This window comes from Silurus aristotelis (assembly GCF_946808225.1).
Source record: "Silurus aristotelis genome assembly, chromosome: 4".
Lineage (NCBI taxonomy): Eukaryota > Metazoa > Chordata > Actinopteri > Siluriformes > Siluridae > Silurus > Silurus aristotelis.
In genome coordinates, this window is record NC_139577.1 from 13,656,335 (window position 1) to 13,678,514 (window position 22,180).

Sequence of the window (22,180 nt, forward strand, 5' to 3'; positions counted from 1 at the left end):
TCAACTAGAAAGAAAGCATCAACATTACATATTTACTCTGCTATATGACCATTTTAAAAATTGCTAATATAGAAATTATTATAAAATAATTAATCAACACTATACTTCAATAAAACAGCTGCATGAGGTTTTTTTTTTATTTTATTGTAACGAACCATCTTACATACAAACCTTACAGAAAGTACATCTATATTACATACATATTCAGAATTACAACTTAAAGTACTGAATTTTCATTAACATTTATACTTTTAATGAAATCTTTTCCACTTTAATGTAATCTCAACCTCCTTAAACTGAATATTAAGGAAATTGAGGAAAAGCAAAAGAACTATTCAGCACATCAGGGGACAACATATAAGGTAACAAAAATCAAAAGGCCAGTCTATTACTAAAACCAAGTAGCTGAGTTGGTTTTAAATCAGAACAAAAAAAAAAAAATGCGAGTGCTTACAAATAATAAACCAAATGTTAAACATAAGTAAAAAAAACAAACAAAACAACACTTTGTCAGAATGCAGCCCCAGTTTTCTTTTATAGCTAAAATTTGAATTTTGGTTTGATACATTAGGCATTGACTTGCAAACAAAATAAACTGAAATTGTCTCTAAATTTGGCTGCTTTTGTAGAACTCTAAATTATTGTTACGACTCACTGACTGCTATAAAAAGTTTTGCGATTAGTCACACTCTTTAAAGTTACGAATATTTACATTTTTGTTGAAACTCGAGAAATGTTAATATATAACATGGCATAACCTTCAATCATGTATGTGCAGAAAAAAAATCTCAAAAAGGGGGTTCTGTTAAACAATGATGAAGCCAGGAGACCAGAACACAATGGTATTATCAAGATACACATGCTTTGCATTTAAGCAAAAAAGTAGTCCATGCAGTTCTAAAGACATACAAGTCCTGCGTGTGCATTCTTAGCAGTTCTAACAAATTACCGAAAAGCACATTGAATTACTTTAAGAACACCCAGTAGGATGCTGTGAAATCTCTTAACACTGCATAAACATTCTGTGCCTCAAATATGAAGCAAAAATGGAGTTGAATCACTTGCTTCTAGAGTAATGCTTTATTTATATAGCCAGTCAAGCTTGGAAAATAGTAGTGAAAAAAAATGAAGTGGCAGCTATAGTCCACGTTGCACCTAAATACACTCACTGAAATGTACTGAATGTGTTTTGAATGCAACCATCCACGTGTAATTGGCTAAATAGCATCGGGCCAGCTCAAGCTGTTTTTAGATCAGAAGAGGTGTCTCAAAAAAAAAAAAAAAAAAAAAGATTTACACGCTCTGATTCGCAAAGCATAGCAAACATCAGATGCACCTTAAATTACACAGATGCTTTCGGATGTTTCTGAAATGCACACCTTAAAGAAAATCTACAATAACCGGCTGCACTGAGTGCAATCAAAAGTACCAATGTGTACATTGTAACAGGTAGTAAATCACACTCCTGGTGTTCCATGCAGACCACTGTAGATTTGTACAAGTTCCTTTAAAGGCAGTTGACTTCCGCATGGCTCCCTTTCACAAGCTCCTTCCCATTATGATTACATCTTTTGGAAAGCCCTCCATTTTGGCTACTTCAAAGCAGCCAAGCTTGCCATAAAAGTCCAGCATTCGTTTGTCTATCTGCCGGACCTCACAAAAGGCACCCTGAGAGCCTGGGAAAGGAAACGATCGTAAAGATATGATCAGAAGATGACAACTTTATCCGTTTTACCTGTACATCTCTATAACAGGTTTATGGCAGCTGCAGACTGTTTCATATCAAAACAGGAAAACTGACAATTTTTTTTATAATAATAATGATAATAATAATAATACAGCCCATACCATTGGCTTTCAAGGATGAAAGGAGGCAGCCCATCATGCTTTTGGCTACACTTGGGTCTGTCACTTTGGCATGAATGTCCACCTTTATGAGTGAGGGAAAGTTACTAAGGAAGGAGTCTGGCAAACCCTCCTCCTCCTCCTCCTCATGAAAGCTCAGCATCATTTTCTGGAGGTTGATAAAAAAAAAAAAAAAAAAAAAAAAAAAAAAGAAAAGAAACAAGTTACCATGCTGTGAATTTATTCTGACTGGCAATACATGGAAGACAAGTGTGAGGACAGACATGTCTTACCTCCGCTTCGGACAGATCCTTTTCCGAGTCAGGCTTGTTATACTTCTCCTGCATGAATGGAATCCAGCTCATCTTGCATTTCTTGACAAAGGGCTTGACGTCCACTGTGCCTAAGGCATAACCACAGATCCCCTCCTCATCTTCCAGGACAAAACCGTAGTCTGGGCTGAGAGTCAAAAACCCGCCAACTAACCTGACAAACACAAAACACAAACGTTTTATTATTTATAATATATAATTATATTACACAATTTGTAATTATAATCAATTGACAGTAAAATAGATACAGCTACATAATTCAACTGTAGCCAAAGATTGCTACAAAACATACATATTGATAAGCAGCTATGTGTTTTTAAAGATCAAACTATGTGCCAACAAATGTTCCAATTGTTACCTGTCCCCAATTAGGTCTGGTTCCTGGTCAGAAAAAGGAATACCTTCACATCCCTCTGTGTACATTTCCCTGCAGATCTTGTAGATAGCAGCCTTAGAAGGTAATCAAACACACAAATGCATATGTATGTTTTCATGTATGCAGAGAATAAGAGCTTTGAGAGACTACTGACCAGACAATAAAATTAACATTCTCCTGGCAAATAAAACTTTTAACATAGTACAATATGGGGAAAACTTACACCATCAACATGTTTAATAACTTTACAGACAATTCATTTACAAAATATTTTATAGCTGTCAGCAATTTGAAGAATTTAGTGGGACATGGGTTTGTACACAGTAATTTGGTACACAGACAAGACTTAAAATGTTGCCATAGAGAATGACAATTTTAGCACTTACCTCATCTTTGGGAAAGTAAGGCCTTATGGAATACATTTTGGAAGTTGGCATCGATGGTGGTGGCTGAAAGAAAAGGTCGTTTGCCCCATCTATTGGCAAGAGACGCTGTGAAGACCAAGGCAAAAACATTTAGTACCCGGCCAGATTTGAGTGCATGACTGAGCAGCTTTTAAATCAGACTTAAACTTATGAGTTCCTCTGCCCCTGCTGAGCAAACCTAATGCATAAGAGTGCAACACACAACCGAATATGAAAAATGAATCTTACTGGTTCTTTTAGTCGGTCAATGATCAGCAAGGGCAGATAAACAGCATAACTAATTTAAATACCTCTCTGCACTTTTTTTTTTTTTTTTAAAAATCCAAAAGCAAATACACAAGGATATATATGGCTTGGTCTGAAAAAGGCTTCACTGGCTAAAGGAGATGCCCCTTTCCCACAGTAAGGCATCGCAAGTTTTCGCTGCGCATTTCCTGTAGAGAAAATGGATGATGTGGGCACACATCTAGCAAAAACTCCATGACCAAATATCAGCAAAAAAAACATCATGTTTACTTCATACTTAAACTATAAATACGATATCACTGCAGTATTACCAACTGGCTTAACGCAAAATATACATAATTTGCTCATGGAGCTTTTTCCAGCAGGCGAACTCGCAAGCGCACACCTGAGCGCGGTATTGCAGATGCAAGCGCAACTGATATTATTTGCGCGGCCTGAAAAGGAATAAGGGGTCATGATCCCTAACCATGCTGCGCAGTCGCAGGCGCATAGGGAAAAGTCACATCTCTTTTGGGCAGTTGCTGAAAGAAAGCCAAATTTAGACTGTGTCAGGAAACCCCATCATCTCAACAACTGGCGGTGAAGCCATTCAAATCCCTTTTATATTACAGTTCAGCACAAATGTACAAATCCGCTGGTCAGGCACTAGCGATTTAATTACATCTATTTTGTTGAAGCGGTCAGCTCACCTTCAACAGACCAACCCTTAACATTTTGCAAGCACACAAAAACAAAATTAAAAATAAAACTCCATTTTTGAAATTTGGCTGTGAATTCAATATAGGATACCTGGAACTCTCCTGCTAGACCGCCCCTAAAGGCCCAGGGCTCTTGATCTCCACTTAAGAACTGTGCTGAGGACTGACTACGACACCCTGTTGAGATCAGATCCAAGCGGAGAATGTTATGTGAGGGGCTTGCCATAATGAGGAGGAAGGGGGTGTGGGGTTGTCTATTTCCATATAACTCCAATGAAAAGTAAATCGTAATACTTTTGCGCACTAAAATTATATATATTTTTTTCTCAAAAATATAAACAAAATTAAAACATGTTAAACCTAGGTCTTTTGGGCTCAAGCAGCTAAAGCTTAGATTGATAACGGGACAATCAATGATGTAAACATTTTGTATGAGGCCCAATCGTGAAAGGAATCAGTATCTTTGCTACAGGATTACAAGCTGCTAAACGAACAAATTGCTCTTCATTAGTTTAAAATGTATTACATAATATCGATATGCTAAGAAACTTGACATTATTTATTTCAAATAATGCAGACATTTTGTATTGTGTATTTTGCAAATAATCGAGCTGTCTCATAAGCTGCCTCTCTTTAATTAACTCCAGTCTGTTTAGAGATTTTGTTAGTTCTACATCAGTGGCTTGCTGGTAATTAATTAAACTTCAGCTGTTGAAGCCCCTCCGAATTCTACAACTCCTCTGAAGTCACATTTACATCTGCCTTGTCACATGACTGACAAGTGCTGTTCATCAGCTTAAGAAATTTTGATGCACAGCCTTATGTTATCCAGGCAGACCAGAAACTAACTTTGATAGAAGCAGAGCAGCTGAAAGAGCAAAGCTCCACTCTGAGAAGACATTTGACGACTAAGCCCCATCCCTTCTTGCCGTTTTGATAAAAGCGTAAATCTTTACCGACCAACAAACACAAGGGGACTGAAACGCGAGGGGACTGAAAGTCATGTAACAAGACAAATGCAGCTACAGGATACAGGAGACAACACACTCCCATTTAACCTGTATTTCAAACATATACTTAAGTGCACATCCTCTAAAGAAATGGCAGGACACAGCACAAATGTGCACCATCTGAGGGGAATTCAGACGGTCAAAATGCTGTTAATTAGCACGACACAACAGAATAGGGTACAACTTCACATTAAATCAAATTAGAACATGAAACACAAGAACTTTAAAAAACAATGTTTCCCCTAAGGTGGTGCTTCATGGCTGGTCTTGAAGCCATCTCATTTATTCCTACTGATAGAAACAAAAAAACACGTTAGAGCTGCCAGAAAAAAACAAAAAATCTGGGGGTTAACACTTATGCTTTCAACTATCGCTGCGCAAATGTGACTTCATTCAAAATCCGTCTTTTTTTCCCCCAAAGCATAGCATAATGTAACTTAACATTAAAACAAAACAAAAAAAACGCCCTCCTCAAAAAAAAAAAAAAAACTGACTAAGAATGCTAACAGTGCATATATAGTCCACTGTCGATCCAATAGCAGTAGAAACTTGTGCTGAGGATTCTTCCATCTGTACATAATGAAGGGAGAAGACAATAGAAGAGCTCGTTAGTAAGTAATTTTAACACAGCAGCAGTGAGGCGCTGACTGACTGCCACCTGCACTGCTTTGGGCCAAGTAAACTGAGGAGATAAAGATAAGGTAGGATTGCAGGCATTCTTTATTTGCCTGGTTGTGCAGAGACTAAGATGCATATCAAGAAGGCACACTTGCACCACATCTAGCAATTTCTATAGCTTCCAGTGGTACAAATGGTCACTTTCTTTTTTGTTTTTTTTTGGACAAATGTTACAGCGGGTTGTTTTTTTTGTGTGTATTAAATGTCTCAAAACACATTTCTGATTTGCAGCATAAATATTAAGTTTCGTTTCCTCCATTCTTTTGGGCTATGAGGCCAGTTTTTGGTTGCTGCCTGCTGTGTTGCTTTGTCATATAGCTGGACAGGAACCTGTGAATGAAATGTGGTTTCCAAGGTAACCTAGGCCATGCTGGTGCTATAATTACTCAATCACATTTTTACAATACAAAATAAATTGGAACAGAATCCAGTACTCTAACCATAAAGGTCCATAATGCAGATCATATCATTTGTAGTACATATTTAAACATGGTTTCCAAAGAAACTTGCCATAAAAGACAATGCATAAATTTTTTATGTATTTTGTATTCAAGCCAACTCTACTTTAGCATTATGTATGGACACACTTGGTAAGGTGTACTGTCCCGTCTCAGATCAGTACAGTTAGAGTAAAGCATTCATCAATTTTGTGTCGATATTCCATTGCACTGCTTTGCTCATTGTCTTGCCCCAATTGATTTTCTTTTATTATTATTTTGTGAAATCGCACCAGAATAGCCTTACACACCTGTCTCGCTTTAAAAGCTCGCATGCGCAGCGCGCTAGGGCATAAAGAATCAACTTCCCATCACGATCAGGCCCTTGATCAAAAAAATGGCAGCAGATGTTGCCGAGTTAACGCACAATCATACTGGACACACAGCAAGCAGCAGGACCCACACTGGTAACTCAAACCATGGCCAAATAAATGATGATCTCTATATTTATAAATGCAGGATCTTTGAGGATCACCTACTTATTTTAGTTAAATTTATTACAATGGAGAACAGCCAAGCACTGAAAACAGCAATCAGTCAGTGGAGAAAACAGTATTTACAGAACAGTTAAAAAAAAAAAAAAAAAAAGGGAAAAAAGTAAAGAAACAAATCATTTAAACCTCTTTGAAATATAAGTGAATGAATATTCTAGCCTAAGAAAATTGATGCTTATTAATATCATTTTTTAGAGATTAATATGTTTGTCTACCAGGAACTATCTGCCAAGTAATGATTTACCTCATTACATCGCAAAATGTTTTTTTGCCACCTGTGCGTGCGGCATACATTAATTATTTTCTATATTCTTGAATCTAAAATTTAAACTAAACCCAGAATATAGTTTAATTATGCATGTACTTAGTGTAGGATGAAAACAATCAATCCTGTTTAAAAACATAAGAATAGTCATACATACCTAACCACTGGACAAATGATTTCACCATAGAGATGATACTCTTTATATCCCAGATATAGGGATACAAATCATACAAAATGGTTCGATTCGCTGAGTTGGAGAGTCTGGTAAACATCTGCATGACAGCGCTACACATCTCCTCGAAATTCTCTGCTCGGGTGTGCCACTCAGTCACCTGAAAGATGCACAAATGTCAGATAAATACAATGCAAACATTTTATAAATATCTACTCAAATAACAACTAGTCCCTCCATGAGACCTTTTTGGTTTTAAAAGCACCACCAAGTGGTCAGAACAGAGGCTGCATTTCCTCCATTTTGATGCACTGTAGGTACTGGTTTATTCCATTTCCCTTGATTTTATATAATTATTGTGCTTGAAAATACAAGTGGGATAATCACTTGATAAAATACAGTGATCAGTGAACCACAGTAAACCAAAAAGAACTGGAGTAGGTTTTGTAAAATAATCACAGGACAGGACAATTTATGTACATTTTGACTAATACACTTACTTTATCGGAGTCCGTGCATTTGGAGTTTACACTAACAATGCTGGTGTTAGCCCTAAGCCAGTTGAATTCTTTAAGCATCTGCACTGCTTTAGGACCGTGTTCATATGGAAGGTAGAACAGTTCTGCCAGCAGACATAGGTCCTCCAGTGTGAGTGCCTCAACTGTGTACAGAGGTTTCTCATCCGGTCCTGGAACAAATATTTCTTTATTGAGCTGCTCATCAGTCTGCATGGGTGCAATGTCACTGCTGCAGTCCTCCTGAACTTCCTGAATCTCTGGAGTCTTCGAAATAGTCTCCTTATCAGTGTCCATGGGTTTGAGATCCTCAGTCATTGCGGTTTTAACCATTTTTGTGAGGATCTGATTGACATTCTTGGCATCCTCCACTTCATCTTGTTTCTCCAACACCATTTCCATGGGCTCCTCATCTGAATCCTTCTTTTCTACTTCTACCTCCTCCTCCTCCTCCTCTTTTTGCAGTGTGTGTGGTTCCTCACTGAGAGGAGCAGCAGGGCTCATGATGGGCTGTTGAAAAACAGTGGTTACTGTAGTGGAAGCTCCTAGAGTGGGTGCTGTCATGGAGGACACATCAATGGATGCACTCTTTGAGCCACTGTGAGCTCCCTGACGGCCTGCAAAAAGAGAGAGAGACAGAAAGAATAGACAAAGTAAAGACTGACGCCCTAAATTGAATAGTTCATACTGTAAACAAAACTGTCAGTTTTCTCATAGTTATAGCAAACAAACTAACTATTTAACAACAACTTTATTCAACTCTTAGCAAAAATAGCAATTACTGTTATACTGATGAGGCACTCCGAACTCTGTGAGCCACTCTGTAAGGGCTATCTTAAGGGCAATCTGTGGACTATAAAGAATGTCTGTCTCCAGCTCCTCATCACTTCCTTCATTCTCCAGCTTTATCTGAATGGACACTGTGCTGTCTTCACTGTCCGCTGAAGAAAGAAAACATAAGTAGAATCAACAAGATCAGTTAATTGAACCATGAGAAACTGTTCAAAATTATCAGACTTAATCAGAAGGAAAAAAGTGGCTACAGCTTTATATATTCTTTGCGAACTGGTGGCCTTTGTTTAGAGATTCAAAATCTTCTACCAAGTCATAATAGTCATGTATTGCAAGACCACTAAAACACCATAGCAACAATGCGTATATGTTGTCAGCAACATAAAGAGATCATCTTTACCATCAACTCTAAATTTGTGCTATTTTACAGATGAAATGACACAACACACAACCTAAAATACATCTCATTACAATACAGACCCGAATGAAGAGAAAAATTACTCAATTATAAATGATACTTACTCATGACAACATCCTTTCTCACTCCATTCATATTAGACTTATACCATGTCGCTAATGTGTGAATTGCCACAAAGTTCGTCTCAAATTCACAGTTTGGGTTGGTGAGGACTCCTTTCAGTCGAGGGATCAGTTCTGTTGACCTGCCTTTATAAGGGCCAAGGAACAACCTCTTCTGATCATAGTCATTGGCATGAATATTATCCCAGATTACAGGAGGCCTTCTTAATATCTTTGTCACTTCTTCTATAGACTCTACTGTTATGTCTTTAGATACTACTTTTGGACCTAAAAACACAAACAAAGGAAACTGTAAGTAATATCTCTAAGGCAATCACTAAGATACAATGAATTACACTTATGTATATATACATATGTATATTAATTATATAAATATCAGACCTGTCCACAAAATGTCAATGCCAGGCAGCAGCTTTTCACCAACGGTACGCAGGTACGGTGACTGGGCCACATTTGGGTAGCAAAACATTCCACAGTATTCTGAAAATCCCAAGATGAAAAGTTGAGCAAACAGAACATGAAAAACAGCGTTTTAGTGGCATGGTAAACATTTATTTTTCTTTTTTTTTTACAAAATCTTAGATTGTAAAAATAAAGTCATAGCAATATGAAAATACACTCAGTATATATATATATATATATATATACATATACATATACATACACACTTTTTTTTTTTTTTATAAAGTCGTAGCAATACAAGATTAAAGTGGTAAATTTTTTGGCCAAAAAAAATATCACAAAATTGTTAGAAACTGAAAAAAAAAAATGCATAAAACGGATGAGGAGAATTTGGTTAAATCCTACTTTAGGTTAGGATTTAGCAATTAGGAACTTTATTAAATTTATTATAAAATCAGGAAACTTATTCAAAAGAGAGGAAAAAAAAACCAGACATCAAGGAAATTGCCTCTTGTGCAGTCTGAAGGATATCGATAGTTACATCTGTGTTATTTAAAGAGGATTTGGTGTTTCTTAAGAAACTATAAGAAGGATGATTTTTTTTTTAAATCGACCCCTCAAGGAGTTGAGCGCTCGAGGTCTCTTCAGCCGGGGTTAAAATATTTCGACTTTATTCTTATGTTGCTACTACTTTATTATTGCAAGTTTGACTTTTTTTCCTCTAAATATTATGGCTATTCTCGCATTCTTCGACTTTAATTGTGTAATCTTTTTGATTTTTAACGTGGCACCAAAACAGCGTTGTAGATAACAAAAGCCTCTTTCACAAACCAATTCAAAGAATGACGATGTTTTATTTTACCTGTGGGGCAAAACAAAAATGTTTCAGGCTCTCCCAGATACTGGTAGATCTCATTGGTTATAGAAACTTGTGCGTGTGCAAATGAGCTGAACACTTCTTTGTCAGCGGGACACATGTTGTGATCGATGTCATCAAAAAGTAGAGCAAAGGAATTGCACCCAAAATGAGAGACCTTCAAGAAGAACAGAAAAGCAGTGAGGGATTTTTCTCTCTTCTATAATCAATATAAATAATTGAAAAAATATATATAAAGGCACGACTGAACTTACTTGGTCTAACTTTCTTTTCAGGGTTGAGACCTCCTTTTGGTTTGAGAATGTTATATCCAGGCCGGGTGAAATGGCATAAATGAACTCGATGCCGTGCTCTTTCGCCGAACTTATCAGTGTCATTAGTTGTTCTTGGATAGAAACACGACAAAATGATAGTCACCTTCAAAATCGAACAGCCCTACATCTATTAGGCAACATTCTCAATTTATACAAGAAACTCCACTAATAGACTTTACCTGCTTCCTCCACAGAGTACATCTCTCTCCAGAACATTCTGTGTTTGTAATCGTCTTTGGGTGCATACAGATAAGTGTTCAAGCCCCAGTTCTGCTGTCTGGACAATGAGGAAAAGATACATCAGCGTTCAAATCATGCAATTATTGCGTAAACGTGGGTGAAACTGCAGTAGTCAATACCTCCTGAATAACTCTTTTCTTTGTTCCATTGTCCATGGCCGACCATAGAAGCCTAGAAGAGGGGGATACAGTTGTTGTTTTTTTTTTCTTTTCACACATACTGCACACATTCCGACCTCGGACAGCTGGTTAAGTGTACTTAACAAAAAAGAAATGTCAAACATCAGAATTTTCTGTAACACTCCACCGAATGACACAAGGCCGAATAACCGTCGGAAATAAATTTTCTGTGAGTGAACCTGTGCAACAGTGTGAACAACTCACCCTCCACTACACCGCTGATGAACTTCCTGAGGCCTGCTCTCTCAGCGACAACGCTGTGCTCTTCCACCGAGCTCTGCACCTCCACCACCCCGACCTCCGTCCCTCCCGGGCACTCCTCACTTTCCGACTGGGACAGCTCCACTATTTTATCTTTCTGAACCATTGCCAGAAGCAGCTGATGTTGTTTCACGAAATGTCACGGACGAAGAAGTGTTTCTAAAAACTATCCTAGCTCGGTACTGTGTTCGTCAGCTAGGTTAGTGGGCCATGGCGTCGGTTTATAAAAGACGCGGGTTTAAAGGGTTTATTATCGATATTTAACGATTTATTAAAATACCTTTTCGTTAACAAGTCAGTATTTTCCACTCGTGTAACGGCTTCTACAGCCGTTCAGCTCAATAAACACAGCGGAGAGTCTAAACCCTGTCAGAGCCGCAGGCTAAACTGCTAACTGAACACTAACGCAGGTTAGCGCTTTCCTCTAACATACGTCACAATCACTGCTCCGCTCCAGGACACATATTTCATAACAAATAAATCTGCACGGATAAATAACCTTGCAATGTATAAAATATAAACCAGTTTAATTCCCGAAAATCCACTAGCAATCTACTAAGCTTCTATTCCTATAACATACCGATTCCGCTCTTCCTGTTTACACTCAGTGCGCAGACTCACAAGACCGGTTCGAACCAGTCACAGCCGGTTTAAAACCGTCAAAAACAGAAAGCTTTATCCAAGACACTCAAAAACAACCAAGACTGCAAACTTTAAAGCTACTGCTATATAATCAAATATGTATTGCGGACTAAATCACTTTCTATTAAGCCGTATCCTTTCCCTTCAAACAACATTTTGTCCTTTTTAAGAATTAAATGTGTGATTTACTTAAACCGGAAACCACTTTTTTTGTAGGTTAGAGTCTCTATGCACCAAGACAGTGCATTCATAAAAGTCTCTCTGGGAAAACACATACCACACGCCGAGAATTATGGGAATCATTGTGCAATTGTATTAGTGAATAATACAGTGTACATGATCAATTAAGATTCAATTATGATGTTAACTAATTAAAATAGTTGTCAAAATCAAAACAATTTTTTTATTAAATGTAATTAAAATTGGTGTTTTATAATATATGGTTAATAAATGGAAACTCCCTCCTGTAGGCAATGTAACATAATATATAATAGAATGTTATATAATGTATTCTTTTTTTATCACATTACTGCAGTGGAGGGTTTGTACTTGAACAGTCATGTTTAAACGTGTACACGTTAACAGGAAAAACATTTACTCTTATGAAAACAATTCTAAAATGGTGAATGTACAGACTATTATTGAAATTAACAATCTTTTTTATAATTGGTTTTCCTCCTTGAACTGTTTTGTGTTGGCATTATTGTCTGACCTGCGGTTTTGTCTTTAAGGCCGACAAATATCATTCACTATTTGAACACTATACAATCTCTCAACAGAATCAATTTTCTTGCAGCATTGATTCCACAAGATGTTAGAAACGTTCCTTTGACATGACAATCAATCAACAATCCCAAAGTTATTCTCGGATTTTGATCCGGTGACTTGGAAGGCCACGGAAGATGATGACCATGATGATGACGATCCACAACAGCTACAGTACTACATAGGTCGATCCACACAGCAGGCAAACATGGCCCAAATCTGATCATTTTTATCTAATAAAACACATTGGTTGCTTGTATGTCTATGTGAACACATTGTAACACTAAGTGAAGTAAAAAATTGAAGATTCACTGGAACTCATTTAGTGGCTAAATAATTACACAACAAACGGTTTCTTTTGTTTGAGATTTAAGTAAAAAAAAAAAAGTTAAACCATGAATAAATAAAAGCACATGCAAGGTATTGTATGGTTTATTGTAGGGTTTATTTGGACTGAGCTGCATTTTCAGCGTTGTAAATCCATCCCCTCAGCATTTTCCCTGTTCAACTTAATTCATAAAATACATCCAACATTTTTTGTTTAAGCATTTAAATAAATTCATTTTTTGTTTAAAATCATGACTTTTCATTACATAGTTTTATGTTATTCAGTTTTTTTTTCTCTTTTAATTTTTCATACAAATCTTCACTTCAATAGAAGGTGTAAACTTGCAGAAAGAAAAAAACAAAAACAAAAATAAGAAAAACGAAAAAGAGAATGACTAACTAAATGGCAGCACTTGGAAGGTCTGTGCATAGCACTGAGGTAATACATGACACGATTTCCATCTTCCTCTTTTCCTCAAGTGTTACCTTTTCAAGTTTCTCTGAGCTTGCTTAAGTAAAGTGTCAAAGTCTAGTGCATTAACCCTGCCTTTCACAGGGGCTGGATCGAAGTCACGATTTGAATCTGAAAGAAAACAGATTTAGTTGTCAAGATTTTGCAGAAATGGAAATGAAAACCTGTGTTCTTTTCCCCATTAAGATTAACTAATATAATGATATTAGTAGCAATATGATAGAACATCTCTCAGGGTAAGGGTAGATCAAGACTCGTTTCTGTCCTAGCACCAAGGTGGTGGAATTAACTTCCCCCAAACAGCTGAGTTTTTTTTTTTGTCTATGTGTTTTTTTTTGTTTTTTTTTTTTAAGTGTGCTATAATTCCTCACAAAAGAGTTTAGGCTGATGGTATCCCAAGTTTGCAATCGATAGAGGCTTCAAAGCAGTTGTGTGTATCTGCTAAATGCCATTAATGTAAATGATATTGCATTGATGTACAAAGCTCATATAATGGGCAATATATTTGGTATAGCTCAAGAACAAATATTTGAATTGTGTTGGACCCAAAATTTTTTTCAAAGGGCTAAAAGACAAACAAAAACAAATCACCATTAGACATTATGTATTTATTTTGCGAACCAGAGCGTGATGGTCTATTTCAGTGCTCATATTAGCCTGATCATTATGCTTTAAATGCCTTTACATACTGCATTATCCTTGTCTATTCCCTAATGCAATATATTTAACCTGTAATCTAGAACCAAACTTAAAACTCATTCTTGTGTAAAAATTTTTATTGTAGGGACACAAAAAAAAAAACTCACCCAGATCAGCATAACTAGCCCCACAAAACTGTCTCCTGCCTCCAAAACACAGGTCAAACGGAAGTTCATTCGGCTGTCGAAGCTTGCTTCCGTTCTCAATAGCAGTAAATGCATTCTTTTTGTTGTAGTAGGTGACAAAACCATAGTTATCTCTGCAATAAAAACAAAAAAAAAAGATTTGTTATAATTCCTGAGATTTTGTATTTAGAAATTCCTATTTTGTATTTATTACTGATGTAAATATTAATCAGAATTCATGAGGGAACAATAAATTTTGCCTTACCCATGCTCTCTAAAGTGTACAGTGCATTCCTCAATCTCCCCAAAATATGAGAAGCGCTCCTTCAGCTCCTTCCGGGTCATGCTTCCATGAATGCGTCCGATATAAACTACTCTGCGCTCCTCCTAAAACCAGAAAATATATTTAACGACAGAACGACCTGTAATATTATCAAAACTCATTTATTTCTATATTCACTTCCTGTTATTAGATCCAGTCATATACTCACAATTGCTTTCTCCTTTTGTCTTCTTACTTCCTCATTATGATGTTTTATATCATAGCTGTAGTTATATCTGTGATTAGGGCTACAAGAAAAAAAATTATAGATCAGAAGATTAATACGAGCTAATATAACATTTTCTAATAATCCAAAAATATAAATGAAAACGTAGTTTAAAGCATCTGGCAAAAAATATACAATGATGGATAAAATTCTCACCTGTGATGAGTGTCCCAGTGGTGAGACCTGCGCGAGGGGGTTCGAGAACGTGACCGAGAACGTGACCGAGAACGGCTGCAGCTCCAAGAATCAGAGCTGGAGCTAGAATATGAGTATCTTCGCTTGCGAGGAGATGAGGATCGGGAATGGGCTGAATATCTTGAAGGAGATCTTGAGGTGCTTCGAGACCTACATCTTTGTAAAGAGAACCTATTAATCAAACAAAATTGCAAATCGAGGTATAGTCTGAATTCCAAGAATTAAAATAAATGAATACATGCCAAACAAAACAACTAACCTTTTCCTGGGTGGCGAGCGCGATACGGATGACCCGGAACTGCTTGATGTGGATCTAGACCTGCTGGGTATCCGTGTTCTGTATTTTCTCTGTGTACGGCCTCTCTTCTGGTGGCATGGACTAGAAGAACGTTCAGAAGATTCTTGATATCTTTCGGAATCCAGTCGATCTGGAGAAGCATCTGGAGTTACAATGCCTGCAGTGGTCATGGCCTTGCTCTCAGACTGACCCTCACATTTAAGATTTTCAGAGTTGCCATTTTCCTGAAAGCTAATTTTAGAATTGGTGTTAAAACAAAGTTTAGATTCAGTGTCTGCAAATGCCTTGCTGTTTGCAGAGTGCAACTCAATAGACTTTGTGATGATGCTTGGTTGTTGCTTTGCCGAACAGAGATTGCCAAGGCTATTCTGGGAAGGTTCCTTCGAAATGAGACAGTAATCATGGTCTAGAGAAAAAGGCTGGATCTGTCCAAGAGTAACAGAAGTCTTGGGCTTGCATGGTAGCTTGCTTGTAGGCAAAGGCAATGGCTCTATTTGAATTGCCTTAGATGGAATTGATTTGAGTATTTCTGACTTGTTTGGTTTTCCTAATAATGCAACTGGTGCCAAGGGCTTCCACATCTGGTGAGGAGGTGTGGCTGGTGGAGTAAGACCTATACAGCAAGAAAGAGAGAGAAGGGGGATTAAAATAGATGCAGCTGTGTTTGTACAATAAAAAAATAATTTAAAAGACTTAATTAAATAATTGTTAGAAAATAAACAAGGTCATTTATGCTCATTTACCTGCTGTGCTGCCCAGATCAGGACTGCAAGGTTTTTTGAGTGTGTGCTGCTCCACACTGCAAGGGTAACATACATGCCATCAGAATGTGATCCAAAACTCAATGACATGAATCAAGAGTCCATTCATAACTAAAATGTAGACTGTTCAAGTGGACACACTGAATTCTCGAGTTCATCCACTTTTGAAGTCTGAAGCCATTTTGGCTGTTTTTGGTAAATAAACAAACGCAACCGTGCACACACAAACAGAATTGGTTTGGTGTGGGAGCAGCGTTAGGGCTGTAGGGTAACTCTTGCTTCTGTCCAAAACTGTACCATGCTCACCTGGAGTTTCCTACAGCAGCTGCTCTACCACAGACCTCTGGCACATTCTGCTCCTCTTTAGCTGGAAAGGAAATGGAAGGTGGTAAATGTTAAGGGTCAGTAGCAGGCTCTCTGGTCCTTTCCCTCTTGTTACAATCATGTCACGTGTAGTTGGTTGGTTGATTCATTCAGGTTCGTTATACTGCGGTGTAAAATATTTCTCTCAATCAAATACATTTTTGATTTACAAGACAAAAGAGCTGTTTTGTCAAAGCAAGCTGGCACATACATATATGGATCTGGCACATGTGCTGGCACATTCACAGAGACAAAAAAAAAAAAAAAGTTCTGCTCACTTAGTGAACTGAGATTTGCAAACAGTGCAGAATTCTAGCATGAGGTCACAACAGCTGCTTCAGCCATACAGGGACAGCCCCTCCTCTCATCCAAATTATATCCTCTTTTAGAATATTCCTCTACATGCAAGCACACTTTCCTTAATTGCCTATGCAAATCTCAACTTGACTTTTCTGTGCAAGTTATTCACATTATCCCAACTGAAGGAAAGTAATTGTGCTGAACAAAAATATCAACGTTCAGATGAAGTATAAACTAAGATTTAGAAAATTAGGAAACATTCGTGCCATAAGGAAATAAGCATGAGCAAAATTGAACAAGCTGCTGGTATGCAATTTTGGTTTAAAAGTGCACAACATACTACAGCCTATAACTTACTCTGAGTTTCTTCAAACTGCTCCAAAAGGCTGGTGAGGTCAGAAGCCTCAATACCTGAGGGAAAAAAGTGACCGTAGTAATGTTCAGTCTGTGTTGCAATAAGAACGGTAAAATCACTGATCACTTGTTTTACTGTGACTATGCTTACCAATTTCACTAGTGAAAGACTCTATAAGCTCTGCAGTAGGGCTCCTCACTTTAGGTGCTGCAACAGAAGCCAGCCGCATCTGCTCTGCCAGCTTCATAATTCTGGCCTGAATTGGAGCGGAGGAGAAAGGCTGAAGAGCGATGGGTGCAACATGACGTTGGGAGCACACAATAGGATTGCGAGCACTGATGGATTGAATGTTTTTTGCTGGTTTGGGTGCAGGAACTTCCACCATTGGCTTAGTTATACTTGCAGCATTGAGGTTATTAGCAGCAGCCTTAGTGGTATCAGTTTTTGTAGTGATTGTGATGATTTCAGGCACAACCTGAGTTTGGGAGATTTCTTGATCCTTAGAGGTAGCTGATAATTGAGTCACTGTAATTGGAGAAAACACAGAGGGAGTATTTTGTAAACATTTTGCCTGCTTAGCTGCAAGGAGCTCCTTTGCTTCTCCAACTCTAGTGGCCACTGGTAGTGACGGAGCAATATCAGCTGATGCTTGCTTAGTAGCCTGAGATACCTTGTTGGGAACAGTGTTCTCTGGCATATTGGTTGGAACAGGTGGTTCCTGGGGACAAGGCTGTGTGGAGGAGTATGTAGATGTACTGGAATTGTCTGCAGGCTTTGTGGGATCTGGAGAACCTGACTTACAGGACACAGGTTTTTTAGAGGCACCCAACATCGATGCTGGTGGAACCAGCAAAGCCTGAGGAGTTGGTGGTGCTCCGGGGCCTCTTGGATGCCAGGCAGGCATGATTTCCGGGACAATCTCTTTTTTTACAGGAGTGGAAGATAACCGACGTGGGTCCTTAAGGTTAGGGTCAGGCAAACAGGGGATTGGAGGAAGTTCCTTGGGTGTTTCTGGTAATGTAGGCCATTTAGTGCTGTTGTCACCCACCTTCTCCAGAGGAATTGGTTTCTTCTGCTGGCGAAGAAGGCGATACTGTTGTAAACTAAGTGATTTTTGCTTGGGTTCACTAGGTGTGACCTCTTCCTCAGGGACAGGCAAGTGGTTTGATTTAATTATATTTGTACAGACTTGATTAGATACAGAATTTGCTGTGGGGATTGTGGTAGAGGAAGGTATTTCCTCAGGCACATGTACCTCAGTTGTCTTCAACAATAAAGATTTATCTTGACACATCTCATTTTTATCTACAGTAAGAGCAGGTGCAAATGTGACCTTTTTCTTCCTCTTTTGTTGTTCCACTTCCTTACTGGGTTCCTCAACTATCTTATTTGAGGACATGCTTCTTAATACTCTTCCTTCAGCAAGTTTTGGTTCTTCAGGTTTTCGTTTCTTTTTCCTTTTCAAGACCCCTTTTTCAGGTGACTCTTTTTTGGGCTGTTTAACGTTCACATTTTCCACTTTGTTGTCCTTGATCGTTGAAATTTTTGAGTGTGTCAACTCCGATGGTGGGTCTTCAGGTTTCAGCATAGCCTTATCAATGCAGTGTTCTGGAACATTCTGCTCATCTTCTACACCATCCAAAGATAAAGGAAAGCTTAAATCTGGAATAGAAAGAATGGGTTCCCCATGTTCTCCTTTGTCCATCACCTCCAAAATGATTCCTTCTTCAGGCAGGAGCTGCTCTTCTCCTTCTACACATAATGTCATAGCATACGGGTGCATGTGCTTGACCAAATCACTGAGTGTAACAGACACGGTCTCCCCATCCTGCTCCAGTGATATGGGAAGGCACCAATCCAATTCAGACGATACATCCAAATCCTGTATAAGTTCAGAAAAACTAGCAGCAGCAGCAGCATCCTCACCATTAAATCTCTGCAAGAACCCCACATACACAAAAAATACCTCTTTTAACATTTAAATCACTTATGTTGTATAGTGGATTGAGTAAAAAGATTTGTGACGTACATTAAACACAAAATTTGATAATATTCAAATATAATTACCTTCCCAGCAAATTGCCTTGAGTTACACATAGACATTCTCTCTGGTGGAGTGCATGAGAGGCTCAAAAATTTTCTTAGCTACAAAAACAAAATAAAGATCATTTATAACAAGGGAAATGGCGATTCAGAGGCGACTTCGAGAGAATTACAACGTGATACTCACAGGTGAGTGCTCATAGCCTTTCTGCCCTTGCAAAAGGTCCATGTCAGGTAGAGTATCAAAGGGAGACAAGTTTTCATCCTCTACATTGTCAAGTATTTCAGTGAGAGCTGTAAGCAATGTAGCCTCACTTTCTTCATCAACACCACTTTTAACCTAGAAAAAAACATCATATCAATGAGTGTATAGATCAGATGGTAAAAAAATCCTGCGTAATTAGAACCAGAGAACGAAGTGCATAACCAATCTTCCCTATGCGATCAGGTTCATTAAAGGGGCTTTACCTCTCCATTTGCAGAATCTTCAAAGATTGATAGAATAGATGGATCCAAACATCCACCCAGAGCTTCAAGTGCATCTTCAGTATCCAGACCACTGTTTTGCAGAACACACAAACCTTCATGTAGTATCTCTGACTGTAGAGGGAAGAAAACAACAACAACCCTGTTGTAAGAAATTGCAGAGAACATCCTTGAAATGAATCATGTGGACAATTATTATTACATGGCTGAAACATGGAGGAAAAACGTGGGTTGATGTGGCTCTACACATAATTGTTGAGTCACCTAGTATTTTAAGGTGTTGTTACTGGTCAGTGTTGAATACTCAGTTAATACCACAGATAACTGTTGAAAAGAGGGGAAAAGTACCCTGCCCTTTTGTCATTTTAGTTTTATGCTAATCATTTTCAAGTCACTTGAAGGAAAATGCTTAGTAACCACTTATTGAATGAGACGATCAACATTGCTGGATCTCTGCAATAAGTTTGATTTCACTAGTATCTCAATCTTTATTGCACATTTTACTAGCACTTCCTAAATTAGGTTTTTTGTTTTGCTTAAGGGATTCACTTTATACTTTTTCATGGAGATTATTCAATTTAATAGGCATTTGTTCCCCTTAATGGATTCTTATTTTAATCGTGCTTTTCACTGAACCATCTGTAAACATTCGACCGACAGAAAGAGAAACGAAACGCATGCGTTCAAGCAACACGCGGACAAGCAAACATGCGGTCGCCTCAGCGGTGACGTAGTTTCTACTTCCGCTGTGGCAGAACATCCAATCACAACGTTTGGAATGTTCCGTCCGCCAGGAAATTCAAGCGCCTCCATAATAACGCGAGATTTCAGCCGAGATTTGTCGACGTCACCTGTCAGATTTTATTGGTTTGCAACAGGACACGTGCTCTGAGCCGGGCGTTGCAGTTTTTTCCCCCTTCTCGAATATATATTATGCTAATAGTTCTTTCCCTTATCCTGTGTGTAAAAGCTGACTGACATTCTTAACCAAAAAGTCCAGAATGTACTTTAACATATCGTGCACTGCTTTATTATTATTACCTGCCCTACATAAAGCACTTATTAAAGGACCAGGGAAGCATTTAGGAAACACGTGTTGCAGTACAACAAACTGAGGCTTACTTCCACAACTGTTTAATTCACATCACAAAACTGCTAACTGTGTATGCAAATAATGTTAAACATCATCGTTCCACTTAAACAACATAATCTGGGTGTAATGGAATATTGTACACGCATGCTAAAAATAAACAGACCATAATAATATCCTAATCCAAAGAAAAATGAACTGCACCACCTAGTTCCTGATCTACATCAACATTTAAAAGATCCTGTATTGCCTGTTTATTACAATGTAAACTTAAACATACTTAAAAGTATAATTCAAACACTTTTCCAGGGTTTTTCTGAATACAAAGTAAAAGATTTTGGATAAATGTTGTAGCATATTAGTTGTATACTATTGTGTATAGGACATATCATGAAAACGTCCACTGTAATCAAGCACTTTTCAGGAAGACCCACAACAAGTAAAAGTATGCCAAAATAAAAACAAATGCCTAATATATCTATGCATTATACATTTGGATAAACATTATGATATTTTTTGTTTATTTGTTGTGTATTTTTGGGAATATAATAAACTACATCTATGATCTTCATCCAAACATCTATGCATGGTATTTGTAAAAGAAGACGTAAAGCCATTCCAAAAGAAAGAAAGGGAAATACTGAAGAAAGGGAGTAACTCTGAAGAATTTGGACTGCGGCTGGCCTGTGTACTCGTGCTAGACACGTTTACACTAAACTACTACACACTACTCATTCAAACATGAGCCTCCTGCACCTATTAATTTGGGTGTAATATTTACAATATAATCACAACTTGGAATACAGTTAATTAAATCATTGCTGGGGAAGACTAAAATAAATAAATAGACCCATAAACTAAATGGTAAGATGTAAAGATTGTTAATAATACATGTTGATCTCTATGCCAAATAGCCCCATGCCGGCTGTTTTAGCAGGCATAACTATTAAAGCAAAATAACTCATAAATCCTACACATCAGGTTTTAAGATGCCAGTTTGTTTTATCAACACCAGACACGTAGTTTAGTTAAGGCCATCTCGCGATCACAACCCACGTGTCATTTCTGCAGCACGCGCACAGCTTCAGGACGGATTGTAAGCGGAAAAAAAGAATGACAGCGGTTCAAAGTCGATTTCAGACCCAGAAAGCAAATAATGTAGAAGATCCTACCTCGTCAATAGTCGTTGGTGAGAAATACTCTATATTACAAGCTGTTAACATCTCCTCACCGGTTCCCCAGCGGGCCGCCATCTTGCAACTGCACTCTGAAAAAGTGAATCAGATCGCTGTGGCTCACGCCGCCGGCCAGGACACACGTGGTGATGCTGTTCCCGGCAAAACCACTCACTCGAGTGACTCCGCCTCCAAGCTGCGTTTCAAAAGACGCGTGAAATATTTAAAGAGAAACTCCCAGAAACGTTTCACAAAGTCGTATTGTTTTTCTAAAGAGAGAGGAGACACCTGGGAAGAAGTTCAGATATCTTGAATGCTTCTGTTAATTCCAGATCAATAGAATGGTTTACCATAAATAAAAGAGGTTGAACAGCCAGG

The 22,180-nt window shown here is 38.0% G+C and overlaps 2 protein-coding genes across 3 annotated transcripts; both read right to left on the reverse strand.

Annotated features, from left to right (window-relative positions):
• Positions 1–110: 110 nt before the first annotated feature.
• Positions 111–12,063, reverse strand: oga (O-GlcNAcase). Its single transcript, XM_083540588.1, has 16 exons — positions 11,102–12,063; positions 10,838–10,889; positions 10,658–10,755; positions 10,419–10,549; positions 10,150–10,321; positions 9,267–9,365; positions 8,868–9,152; positions 8,336–8,494; positions 7,539–8,170; positions 7,024–7,198; positions 4,014–4,099; positions 2,940–3,044; positions 2,536–2,627; positions 2,139–2,331; positions 1,849–2,014; positions 111–1,676 (listed from the first exon to the last, which is right to left on the reverse strand). Exons 1-16 carry the CDS (start codon positions 11,262–11,264, stop codon positions 1,540–1,542), a joined length of 2,745 nt encoding a protein of 914 aa, XP_083396714.1. The 5' UTR covers positions 11,265–12,063; the 3' UTR covers positions 111–1,539.
• Positions 12,064–12,981: 918 nt separating this feature from the next.
• Positions 12,982–22,000, reverse strand: pprc1 (PPARG related coactivator 1). Of its 2 annotated transcripts, none has more exons than XM_083539325.1 (14): positions 21,800–22,000; positions 19,520–19,651; positions 19,239–19,391; positions 19,076–19,153; positions 17,159–18,944; positions 17,011–17,064; positions 16,297–16,357; positions 15,973–16,028; positions 15,191–15,842; positions 14,893–15,102; positions 14,680–14,758; positions 14,454–14,575; positions 14,171–14,322; positions 12,982–13,475 (listed from the first exon to the last, which is right to left on the reverse strand). In XM_083539325.1, the coding sequence occupies exons 1-14, from the start codon at positions 21,878–21,880 to the stop codon at positions 13,375–13,377; spliced, it is 3,717 nt and encodes a 1,238-aa protein (XP_083395451.1). In that variant the 5' UTR covers positions 21,881–22,000; the 3' UTR covers positions 12,982–13,374. The 2 variants fall into 2 exon arrangements, with proteins under 2 accessions (XP_083395451.1, XP_083395452.1); XM_083539326.1 differs by having other exon boundaries at positions 14,893–15,087; positions 21,800–21,999.
• Positions 22,001–22,180: the final 180 nt, after the last annotated feature.